General features: G+C 48.5%; 1 protein-coding gene across 1 annotated transcript; it reads left to right on the top strand.

The window, feature by feature from the left end:
* Positions 1-4354: 4354 nt before the first annotated feature.
* On the top strand, positions 4355-5971 carry LOC122023153. The gene is made up of 2 exons (XM_042581239.1): positions 4355-5540; positions 5586-5971. The coding sequence occupies exons 1-2, from the start codon at positions 4355-4357 to the stop codon at positions 5969-5971; spliced, it is 1572 nt and encodes a 523-aa protein (XP_042437173.1).
* The last annotated feature ends 6743 nt before the right edge of the window (positions 5972-12714 follow it).

Genomic DNA, 12714 nt, shown 5'->3' with positions numbered 1-12714 from the left:
ACAGATGCAGGTCAGGACCTTCATACCATGGGTAACAACAAACAGACACAGGTTAGGGATCCGACCCAACGTGCAAGTCGGGACGTTCATACCATGGATAACAACAGACGGATTCAGGTCATGGAGCGAACTCAAAGTGCAGGTCGGGATGTTCATACCATGGATAATAACAGACGGATGCAAGGCGGAACATTCATACCATGAATAATAACCAACAAATGCAGGTCGGGGAGCCGACCCAGTGTGCAGGTCGGGACCTTCATACCATGGGTAATAACAAACAGAGGCAGGTCGAGGAGCTGACCCATCGTGCAGGTCGGTAATCAGTAGATCGTCGAGATGTACATAATTCGAATGACACAGACGAAGGTGGGTCAGGAGGCCAGACACTACATGACAAATAGGTCTGCAAGGAATCGTAACCACCTGTCAGAGAACAATCATCACATGTCAGGTAATATTCTAACAGTAAAGGGCTCATACTCCTCTTGGCTCCTCCGCCGGCCTATGAGAGAAAGCCACGTGTCGACCACCGCCAGACAGAGCCTGACACCCGACATTCCCTGACATTCGTCAGGTTCCAGAAGCCTTAGTTGCAGTATAAAAAGGGATGCTTTGTCCCTTACGCGGGTATGCTCTCTCGTCATTTTCTTACCAGTCTTTTACTTTTTCTTGCTTTCTCTGTGATTTCTGGGGAAAAAGTACCTGACTTGAGCGTCGGAGAGCCTGACCCGGGGACTTTTTCCCTGGTTTCTGGTCTCTAACGACCGTGTGACTCGTCTGAGTGTGTGCAGAGCAATAGCGCCGCCATCTTGAGCTTTTCTTTTCGTACAACCGCCCTTGTACACCTGTCCACAGGGTACCTCGCTGATTCAGCATCTCAACGACTTTCCGTCAACATTTAGCACAGCAAGGCCTGCCCTCATCCGACTCAGCTTCCGGACGTGATCAAATTTGACACCGTCTGTGGGAAACACAACAACCTGATCCGGAACATGACGATGGAGGAGTCTGGCCGCATTCACGTTACTATGACCGCTGGGGAGTATGAACTCTTTAAGGAGGCCAAAAGATTGGCAGCCTCGGAAAGACAGGCAACTGTCTCGCGACCACGACAAGCCCTTACTGAGGCTTCCAAGGAACCCCTCCCTGTTTCAGATCGGGGTTCCAAAAGAAAGCAGCCTGAGGTATTTCTCAACATCCTTATCGCGAGCCGGGAATAGGATATTATCAGCCGGAGCCCCAAGCACAAAGCCTCAAGAAGGAGAAGCCTCAAGCATCTGTGGCTGAGAGTTCACAGCCACAGGATTCGAAGAAAGGAAAGGCCCTTGTTATACCTGAGGCCTTCCCCGAAGATCCAGACGAGAAAGTACCTTTCTCAGTCAGGATTCTAAATGAAAGACTGCCTGAGGGTTATAGAGCTCCATCGATCGAAGAATATGATGGGAGTAAGGATCCGGAAGATCATTTGCGAAAATTCAAAAACGCAGCCCTGCTACACCAATATAGCGATGCTGTTAAATGCAGAGCTTTCCTGAATACTTTATCTGGTTCAGCCTTAAAGTGGTTCGATGGGTTGCCTCAAGGGTCCATTACCTATTTTCTAGACTTCAAAACGACTTTTCTGCGCTGATTTGCCAGCAGTAAGAAATATCAGAAGACATATCATTGTCTTTTTGCTCTAAAGCAGGGGTCGACTGAGCCCCTGAGAAGTTATATCAACCGCTTTAATCAAGTGGCTCAAGATGTCCCTACTGCCACTTCGGAGATTCTGATGAGCTCTTTCTCTCATGGGTTGGGAGAGGGAGAGTTCTTCAGAGATCTCATCAAAAATCCCACTCGGAATTTTGATGAGATGGTGGAAAAAGATGCTTCCTACATCAAGGTGGAAGAAGCACAAGAAGCTCAAAGGAAGGCCGAAAGACCACTTCCTTCTAATAACAAGCAAGAAAGAAGAGCGCCTCAACCACCCCCTCAACCTCTACCGCGAGTCCGGAAAGCCAGACCTGCCTTTCATCCCGGGCCGAAAATTCGACCTGCTCCTCGAGTTGCTGCTGTACACATCCCCCGACCAGGGTCAGGGAGTAATCGGTACTGCACCTATCATAGATCCCGCACACATGATACTAATAGATGTTTTCAGTTTGCTCGAGACTCTAAATGAGCCACAGAGATGGGTTTGCCCCCGCCTGAGCTAGCGCCTCAGTTGATCAAGATGATGGAAGAACAAAGGATGACAGGGCAGGCCGGATCATCTCGTCCTGACCTAGCGGGACCTAGCACTCATTAGCCTGGCCGGGGAAAAGAGCCGGAAGGATCACAAGCGGTCGAAAACAGAGGTAACGCAACTGTTAGAGAGATCGGCATGATCTCTGGAGGGCCGACCGACGGAGATTCCGGGAGAGCACGTAAGTCTCATGTTCGGCGATTGGAGGTTCAAGCTGTCGGATGCAGTCAGGAACAAGCTGCTGGCCCTGTTCTTAGCTTCGGGCCTGTAGACCTGGAGGATCTGGAGTTGCCTCATGACGATGCGCTCATCATCAAAGCCATCATTGCCAATAGTCGAGTAGCTCGGGTTTTTGTCGATACCGGGAGCTCGGTTAACATTCTATTCAGGACTGCATTTGAAGAAATGCAGATTGATGCTGCTGAACTTCAGCCAGTGGCTACATCTCTATATGGGTTTGCCGGCAATGAAGTGAAGCCTATGGGCCAGATTAAGCTGGCAATATCTTTGGGCACCGAGCCACTGGTGTGCACAAGGAGGAGCACATTTATAGTAGTAGACTCCCCTTCTTCCTATAATGTTATTCTAGGGAGGCCCGCCCTGCACAAATTTAGGGCTGCGGTCTCGACTTTTCAACAAAAAATCAAGTTTCTTGTGGGCGAGCAAGTCGGGGAAGTTAGAGGAGAACAGAAGATTTCTCGACGGTGTTATATCGACATGGTCCGAGTTGAAGCTCGGAAATATCAGAGGATTCAGGATGGAGGCGTTCATGTCGTTCAAGAGGAGCCTCTTCCTATAGCTGAGGAGCCCATCCCTTGGGAAGAAGTACAACTACACACTGATCGGCCTGAAAGTCTGACCCGGGTGGCAAGTGACCTTCCTCCTCCCCTCAAAGAAGAATTTATTCAGTGTTTAATCCACAATCGGGATGTCTTTTCCTGGTCTACTGAGGAGTTGCCCGGGGTCAAGCCAGAGGTGGCTGAGCACAAGTTGCATCTACTACCTGACTCTCGGCCCGTGAAGCAAAAGAAAAGAAATTTCTCAGCTGACCAGAATAAAATAATAAGAGCCGAGGTAGATCAACTCAAAAAAGCAGGACATGTTCGGGAGGTTTAGTTTCCATCCTGGCTCTCCAATGTAGCCTTGGTAAAGAAGTCCAACAATAAGTGGATTGTATGTATCGACTTCCGAGACCTCAATCGGGCAAGCCCCAAAGATTGCTATCCTCTACCCCGGATTGATCAAATGGTAGATTCCACGGCCGGATGTGAAAGAATATGTATGCTGGACGCCTACCAGGGGTGTCATCAGATACCTCTAGCCCGGGAAGATCAAGAAAAGGTTAGTTTTATTACGGCTGACGGTAATTTCTATTATACTGTCATGCCCTTTGGCCTCAGGAACGTCGGAGCCACATATCAGCGAATGATGGATAAAATCTTTCGGGAGCAGATCGCGCGAAATGTGGAGGTCTATGTAGACGACATACTCATCAAATCCCCGTTGGCCGAAAACTTGATCAAGGATGTGGAAGAAACATGCAAGACTCTCCGACGGTATGGGCTGAAACTCAATCCCTTGAAATGCTTATTCGGGGCTAAAGGAGGAAAATTCTTGGGTTACCTGGTAACAGAGCGAGGAATAGAGGTCAATCCTGAAAAGGTTCAAGTGCTCAAGGATATGCAGCCTCCTCAGAATTTAAAAGAAACCCAGAAGTTGGTCGGCAGAATAACAGCCCTGTCAAGATTCATTTCCAGATCTGCGGACCGGGCCGCTCCTTTTTTCAAGGTGCTAAGGAAGGCCTCCAAATTCCAGTGGGATGAAGAATGCACTAAAGCTTTTGAAGAGCTGAAGAAGTATCTAGAGACCCTGCCCCCTCTTTTTAAGCCAGTTGTAGGAGAACCTTTATGGGTTTACTTGTCAGCTACCCCCGAAGCTGTAGGGGCAGTGCTCGTTAAAGAACATGACAATGTACAACGACTAGTGTATTTCTTTAGTCATTTATTAAAGGGAGCCGAGTCCTGATACACGACACTCGAGAAGTTGGTTTATAGATTGGTTCTTATGGCTCGGCGGTTACGACCTTACTTTTTATCGCATCCAATCACCGTCTTAACCAATAGCACCATGGGAAGAGCATTGACCAACGTAGAAGTTGCAGGTCGGCTTATCAAATGGGACACAGAGTTGGGAGAATATGATATCCAGTACCAGCCGCGCACTGCTATTAAGGCACAGGCCCTGGCAGATTTCTTAACAGAGATACATCAAATTAGCCCTGAAGAAATGTGGAAGATCTATGTGGATGGGTCTGCTAATCATCATGGAAGCGGGGTCGGGGTCTTAATAATATCTCCTCAAGGAGATATACTCCAGGTGGCAGTGCGATTGAATTTTCGAGCCACAAACAATGAAGCGGAGTATGAGGCTTTATTGGCTGGACTGCAAGCAGCTCGGCATGTCGGGGAAGCTCGGGTAATCATCTATTCAGATTCCCAGTTGGTGACTCAGCAGGTTACGGGCAATTTTATTATAAATTATGATAAATTGCAAATGTATCGGGAGGCGAATGAGAAGATGAAGGCAGAATTTACAGAGGTCACTGTAACAAAGATACCCAGGTCGGAGAATGAACGGGCAGATGAATTAGCAAAGATGGTCAGTTCCTTAACTACTTGGGTGCTGGATCGGTCAACGGCACAAACCTTTCTGATAGCCCAGATAGATTTGCAAAACAATGCAGAAGCAACTATTGATTGGTGGGCACCCGTGACCAGTTATCTCAGGCAAGGTATCTTACCAACCGACCCGGAAGAAGCTCGATTGATAAGGAGGCAGGCCCATGCTTATGTCATGATCGGGGACCAGCTCTACAAAAGGTCCTTCTCCCGACCTTTACTTAAATGCTTGAGTATGGAGGAAGCCGACCAGGCCTTGCGAGAAATACATTTGGGATGCTGTGACAATCATGTAGGAGGGCGAACATTATCTCGCAAGGTGCTCCTGGCCGGGTATTTCTGGCCTACTCTACAGAGGGATGCTCACAAGTTGGTGAACACATGCTTGTCCTGCCAGAGGCATCAAAACTTGACACATCGACCTACGACTCTATTGAGAACTTCCATAGTGTCCTGCCCTTTTGATCAATGGGGCATGGATATCGTGGGACCATTTCCGATGGCACCAGGTCAAAGACGCTTCTTATTGGTGGTCGTGGACTATTTTTATAAATGGGTGGAAGCAGAAGCCCTGGCCCGGATTACAGAGGATGCTGTCATTCAATTTTTATGGAAGAACATCCTCTGTAGATTTGGTATTCCTCATAAGTTGGTGTCTGACAATGGAAGACAATTTCAAGGACAGAGGATACAGGCCTGGTGCAAGGGATTTGACATAACGCAAGCTTTTACTTCAGTAGCTTATCCTCAAAGAAATGGACAGACCGAGGTAATTAACAGAGAAATAGTTCGAGGTTTGAAGGTCAAACTAGATCATGTCGGAGGTAATTGGGTGGAAGAGCTGCCAAGCATTCTGTGGGCCTATCGAACAACACCTCGGGAAAGCACAGGTCTGACGCCATTTCACTTAGTTTATGGCAATAAGGCAGTGGTACCTATAGAAATTGGAGTACATTCGGTCAGAAGGACACTATACGATGAAAGAAATACTGAGCGACGACTAGTTGAGCTGGATCTTATTAGTGAGACCCGCGATCAAACAGTGGCTCGGCTGGAGGCTTATTGACAAAGAATGAGACAAAATTACAACAGAAGAGTAATTCCCCGATTCTTCGGAGAAGGAGATTTGGTTTGGAAGCAAATCAAGCCAGTAGGGGACGTGACGAAGCTAGCACCACAATGGGACGGACCTTATAAAGTCATTAAAAAGCTAGCCTCTGGAGCCTATTATTTACAAGATGAACGAGGCAAGAAGCTAGATCAGCCCTGGAGCGCTAATTATCAACGACCTTATCGAGTTTGAAGAGACAGGCCGAGAAGCGCAGGTCGAGGGATAAGCTGAGCTGTGATTTATCTTACGGGTTGGGTTAGTAGACTGAGGAGAAGGAGATCGGAAAAAACGAGAAATGTGAAAGCAGATTATATGTAAAACTTTATGACGAAGCTAAACAATTTAAGGCAAGCATTGGAGGGTAAACAAAGAAGCAGCAAAGAAATTTACAAGCAATTCTCGAATCATTATGTACAAAAAGTCAAAAAAGGTCAGTCGAAGGGGGAAAATATCTCATCCGGTATTTCTTTGATGATCCGATCATGGTCTAAGAATTCAGGAGGCGGAAGGGACTTTAAATAGTCCTGCTCATGAAGTTGTCGCAAAGCCCCGCCTGCCTCGTAGATAGCAGATGTGGAAAAACGATGTCCCACCTGAACACAAAATTCTGGGGAACGCAGATACATAGCACGATTTTGCAAGCAGCGATCGTTCTCCCCTTCTTTGTAAATTGCCAGAGCTATCGACACGCCCTCTGTGGTGGCCCTAGCTTGAGCCAGCTCACTTCTGGCAGTGGCTAATTCTATTGCTTGGGAAGCCAATTGGGTCTCTTGAGATTTCAAAAGGGCCTCTTGTGATTTCAACTTTTGATCTTGATCCTGTGCCAAAGCCTCAGCAACACGTAACTTTTGAGCTAACTGGTCCATAGCTCTTTGATACTCTGAAGCCTGCTGATTCATACTTTGTTGGTGTACATTATCAGCCTGACTTTGCTTTTCCTGGAGATCCTTATATTCGTGGTTGGTGCGGGCCAAGGATACTTCCAGGCTATTCTTCTTTTTGGTTAAGTCTTTTATTTCGGCCCTTAGAGCATGGCTAGCCTGAGCAGGATCATTCAGTTGTAATGCTAGTTCAGCAACCTGGTCGCGCAGCATCTTATTTTGATAATGAGTAGCATGGAAGGAATGGTTCACTATCAGAGATTCTGTGCAGGCCTGGAACATACAAGAAATATATGATAAGAGCAGGAAAAACAATAGTTGGGAAGTTTTTATAGGTTTCCTTGATATATAATTCGGCGAAGTGGTCCATTTGAGCCGAGGAGGACAAGGAATTCATATGCTGCAAGCTTTCTTCCCATAAAGTGGCCAGACAACCTTTCATCTTGAGAGAGCTGGTGGGAACATCTGATTGAGACCATAATTGCTCCTCAGAAGGAAGGGTAGTATAATAATTATGATAAATGAGCGGAGGGGGTCCTAAGGGACCTGTAGCTGAGCTTGGAGGAGCTGAAGGCTCGGCGGCTGCACCAGAAGGATCTGAAGAAGGTCTTTGAGGAGGTACTGCAGACGGTGTGGTAGAAGGTCGTTCCGAGGGGCCAGCTTCATCTTCCTGAGTGTTCTGTGAGATGGCCGGGTGAGTAATTGGGGGCTCGGCCTGATTATTGGATGACGCAGGAGGATCAGCCACATTGCCTGGGATTAAAAGTGGAGTTGCCTGGAGGGATGTAGAAGAGGCAGCTGCATTTAGAGGAGGAGAAGGAATAAATGATGGGGCGGAGTCGGACATCAGGCGAGGGGCTCGGCGCCGACGTCTTTGAGATAGCGGCTGATCGTCAGAGTCAGAATCATCGGAGGACAACCGAGCTCTGCGTCTAGAGGGAAGTGGGGTGTTTTGGTTCAGTCGTTCATTCGTGGCACGAGCCCTGCGAGCCGCCTGAGAAGCCTCTCTTAAAGCAGGACTGGCAAGAGAGACGCTACCTGTCCTTCCGCCAAGACCCATATGCCTTTCACCAAGGCTCTGACTGGGAATGTAAGGGGCTCGAGGAGGACTAACCGAGGGTAGCTGTGTTGGGGGAATAGGTCGGGCCGTACATGGGGCCCGGGGTCGAGCGGGAGCCCGAGGACGAACAAGAGTAGCCCGCCGAGGTGGACGAGTAGCTCGGGGACAAGTGGAAGAGGCCGATCGAGGAGCACAAGCTGACCGAGAGCGAGTAGGAGTTTGTAACGAAGGTCGGGCAGCAGAAGATCCTCGCCGAGTGGGTCTGACCGAAGGATGGGTCGATGAAGCCCCACCGATTGAGGTTGAAGACGAGTGGGGAAATGCTCTTCTCTCTAGGATAATCCGCCCTCGCCTCATTATCTCCATGTCACTTAGAGGGAGGGGATGAACCTCCGAAGCATAGGTCGGGATTTCAACTGCATCGGGTAAAGGGTGAAATTATTTTCCCTAGGCCCCCAGAAGAAATAAAATATTTATGCGGTGATGACAGAGTAGAAAGAAAAGCTTACCCAGGGAGCGAGGCGTCTCTTGGGTCAGATGACTCAAGCGAAAATAGGACAACAATTCCTCAGATAGAAGACGCATTAAGTTAATGCACCAGCCGGCCAGGCGAGACGAGGCTTCCAAATAAGAAGCGTCTAGATGGAACTCTCCCAGTTCAGGAGAAGACGGAGGTAATTGTCGCCATCGCAGGGGCCAGTCCACATCACGGGGAAAGGCAATGAAGAAGAATTGGCCTCTCCAGCTCGGGTCAGAAGGTGGTAGAGACGAGAAAAAATTAGTTCGAAGACGGGGCCGGAAACGAAATGTGCCTTCTTCTTGGTGCTCTAGGGTAAAGAAACAATGAAATAAGTAGGCGGACCAGAATATTTCACACACTTTACACAGAATTACAAAGCTACAAAGGATCCTTATGGAATTGGGTGTCAGTTGCCCTAGAGGAATCTGAAAATAGCTGCCTATATCGGTAAAGAAAGGATGGATGGGAAGACGGAGGCCAGCCACAAATTGTTCTCTAAAAAAGGTGCTAGAGCTAATAGGGGGGGTCAGAGAATCGATGTACTCCAGTTGGGATGATCACTTGCACGTCATCTTCGACCCCATAGGTGTACCGTAAGTCATCTCGGGCACATTCATCGAAAGAGGAAGAGCCGAGGTAAAGTATCGACACCAAAGAAGAGAGAAAAGAAGGGGACGCCATGAGAAGCGGAAACGAAAAGAGGGAGTATTAAGTGGAGAAGGATCTAGTCTAAAACAGCAGGTGCAAGAAGGAAGCAAGCAAAAGGTAGAAGAAAAAAGCGTCAAACGTTGTAAGTCGAAGGCGAGAAGAATATTTATAGACGCCTAGCAAAGGGGTAATTTTGTCAGATTATCATCCATCGGCGCAAAATAATGGACGGGAACAACGGAAATCGTAGGATCCGCCTAGGAAGTAACGCCCAGGGGCATATTTGGAAGAGCACCAGCGTGATATACGAGGAGGATCTTGGGAAAAGGTATCTGCAGTTGTTAAGTACTCAGGCTTTCCCGAACTAGGAATGATTATCATATTTCTCGGTCTACGTATTCAGACCTGGATCAAGAGGTACCTCGGTCTGTGTGTGACCCCAAATTTCTGACCTTCGATTATCCAGATCGGGAATAAGACGCAGGTCAGAGTAAACTGTGGCTGGTCTGTGGTTACTCAGGTCGGAGATGAGATGCAAATCAGAAGTAAGATCGAGGCCGAGGATTGGCCAAAGATAGGATGCAGATTGAGGAACCAGGAAGATCCCCGGTCTAAGATGAATGGGATATAAAATAAGCGGCCAAATTATAAGCAGAACTTTGAGATTAGTCCAGGAGGGAAGTATGCAAGATTATCAGCAATAGAGCCACATTACAGACAAAGCTAGGGAATCAATGAAAATCCGCGGGCATGAGATATCACGAGGAAGATAAGAATGGCGGAATAACGAAAAAGCAGTGAATAAGTTGCAAAAAAGTTAATCTGTACACCGAGAAAGTGCCTAAGAATGCAGTACATATAACTAGCTTAAGGCTGTTTGGTAGCAGGGGGAGGATTATCTTCGGTAGGACCAGCCATATGCTCAGTAGGGCCAGGAGCAGAGTTAGCCGGAGGCTCGGGCAGCAGGAAGAGGTCGTCATCATCCTTAAAAGAGGGGAAGGACCCATCAGGAATCTCATCCAGGATGCGATCTATATCTATAAAATCTTCTGAAGGGACAGTGAGGATCATATTCTGTGCAAGCATCTGACGAGCTCCTCCGCCCATGCCGCAGCATACCAGGAAGTGCATGAGATCCCCCATTTTCTTCATGAAGAAAGGGGAGGTAAGATATGCTTGTCTGTAGGCCCTCAACCGACCCACTTCGCCTGCTTGATAATCGGCTAGCTGTGTCTCTACTTTCTTCGTGTTGGCGCGGGCTTGAGTCAGGGCTTCATGGCTTTGGGAGGCATCCTCCTGAATTTTTAGAAGGTCGGCATGTACATCTTTGAGAGTCACCTGGCTAGCCTCCTACTGGCTTTGAAGAGCCTTCTCCCTGTCGGCGCTAGAAGCCAATTGACTTTGGACCTCTGCCAGGGTTTTTTGAAGACTCTCTCGGGTTCCTTACAAGCTAGCCAATTGAGCATCCTTCTTCTTCAGCTCAGCCTCAAGCTCTTGACGGTTTTTTACCTCGGAGGCCAACTCTGACTCACTTGTCCGCAAAGCTACTTCCAAGTCCTGGATCTTGTCAAAAGCCGCATGAGAAATATCGCGGGCCGAGCCGACGGACTCTCCAATTAAGCGAAGATAGTGAGCCAGATCCCCGGGGGTTGGGTTGAGTGGATCGCGAGGAGTCAGGGGCAGCTCTATTTCCTCCAGGCAAGCTTTCAGCGCTTCATTGTCCCTCTGTAAGCTACAGGCGTATTGAAGGGCACTTAAGTTGGCGGAGCAGGCCTGAATCGGGTGTCAGGTATAAGAAGAAAGGCTATAAAAGATTGTGGCAAAGAAGCGTAGGTATAAAAAGACTTACAACAACCATTTGACAAGCCGCATGATCTAGCCCCCCCCAATGGAGCATTCTTCCAAAATTTGCGATTGCCAGTGCGCCATGAGGCCACCAAATCGCCCTCTAACTCGATCAGAGCAGTAAGAGGAGGAGCCCCATCAGTAGTTGCTGCGGCGACCCTTGAGCCTGTAGAGGAAGACACGCGCCAAAAATCAGTGAAGGAATATTTCTTGCAAGTTTTCCTCCGGGATCGCGAAGTAGACACGGGAGCATCTAAGGGAAGTGGGGCAATTGGAGTGCAGAGCTCCCGGGCTGGTCTGCTAAGGGTAAAGGTGGCTGACCGGGAGAAGAGTATGGCGCTTGTGAAGAAGCTTGTTCAGGAGCTACATCTTGACCAGGAGCCAATACTGACAGGCGGGGGGACACAACAGGAACCTCAGGCCTCATAGTGCTCTCTCGGGCCGAGGAAGCAGCCGGGAGTTCCAGAGAGCGATGGGCAGTAGAAGAACGACGGCTGGATGGGATAGGCGGGGGTGACGCTTGAATAGCTGGAGTCACTCTTTTCCTCTTGCGTTGGAGTTTCAGGCGTTCAGCCAGTCGGGGGAATGCCACTTGTCTTTCCTCTACTAGCTCTCCAATGGCCTCCTCGGCCTGTTCTTTAGAGGCTCCCTCAATCTGCCCGGCCATGGACAAATCATCTTGTTCTGCAGCAACTGGGCCCTCCGCGGGAACCATCTCCAGGGGAGGCGCTATGAAGGTTACTTCTTGGGTCGTTGCTGGCAGTATGGGTGGTGGAACAGAAGGAGTGGATTGTGAAGCAGTAGGAGCAGATTGAGAGGAAGCTGCTACACCCCGCCTAAGCTCCTAACCTAGATTTTTCAAATAAGAGGAGGACCGGCGCTTAACATCGGAGGAGTAAGCTCGATACATGGCAGCCTCTGCAATAAAGAAGAAAGATATCTCAGTTAGCGAATAATAGATGAAAGGAAAACGAGGTCTTACCAAACGGAGCCCCGAGGTCCTTCTGAGCAAGGCTGAGCCCAAATAAATATAGAAAGCCTTCCAACAACATCACAGAAAAGTTAACAAGTACGCCTTGGAGTGCTTCGGAGGCCAAGACACAAGCAGGTTGATGCTGGTGTGTAGGAATGTTGTCAGGGAGGTCTGGGCGCCATTGTATGGGCCCGACCAGCGGTTGAGGTAGCCTGACAAAGAAAAATCGGGATTTCCTTCCCTTGTTCGAGGAGGGCATGTCCGCAAAGAACTTATAGCCGGGCCTAGCTTGTACCATGAATACTCCTGGCTCTGAACGTTTGAAGGAATAAAAGTGGTGAAAGAGATGAACAGTCAAGGGAAGCTCATATACACGACATAGAATAATGGTGTCACAAATGGCCCTAAAGAAGTTAGGAGCAAACTGAGAAATGCAAACGCCAAAGTATTCACTCGGGGAAGAAATGAATGGATGGATGGGAAAGCGAAGACCCCCTAAAATCTGGTCTCTAAAAATAGTCATGAAACCTTCTGGGAGGCTAGCAGGATGCTCTTGCGGTGTGGGAGCTCGGAGTTCATAAACGGTATCAAGATGCAGGTCCGAGCAAATCACTGATAGGTCTTGGTCATCCATATCTGAAATGAAGCAGGAATGCCAAAGAGTGGTCTTACCATCAGCCATTATCAGGGGAAAGGGGTTGAGGGTGAGATTAGTCGAAGAGGAGAAGAATGCTAGACGGAGGAGCTTAGAAGAGGAAAGGTTCGGACGCC

The sequence above is a fragment of the Zingiber officinale genome, chromosome 9B (assembly GCF_018446385.1).
Source record: "Zingiber officinale cultivar Zhangliang chromosome 9B, Zo_v1.1, whole genome shotgun sequence".
In the NCBI taxonomy this organism is placed as follows: Eukaryota; Viridiplantae; Streptophyta; class Magnoliopsida; order Zingiberales; family Zingiberaceae; genus Zingiber; species Zingiber officinale.
Note: the sequence above shows the minus strand (reverse complement) of the source record. Positions and strands in the feature narration are given on the sequence as shown.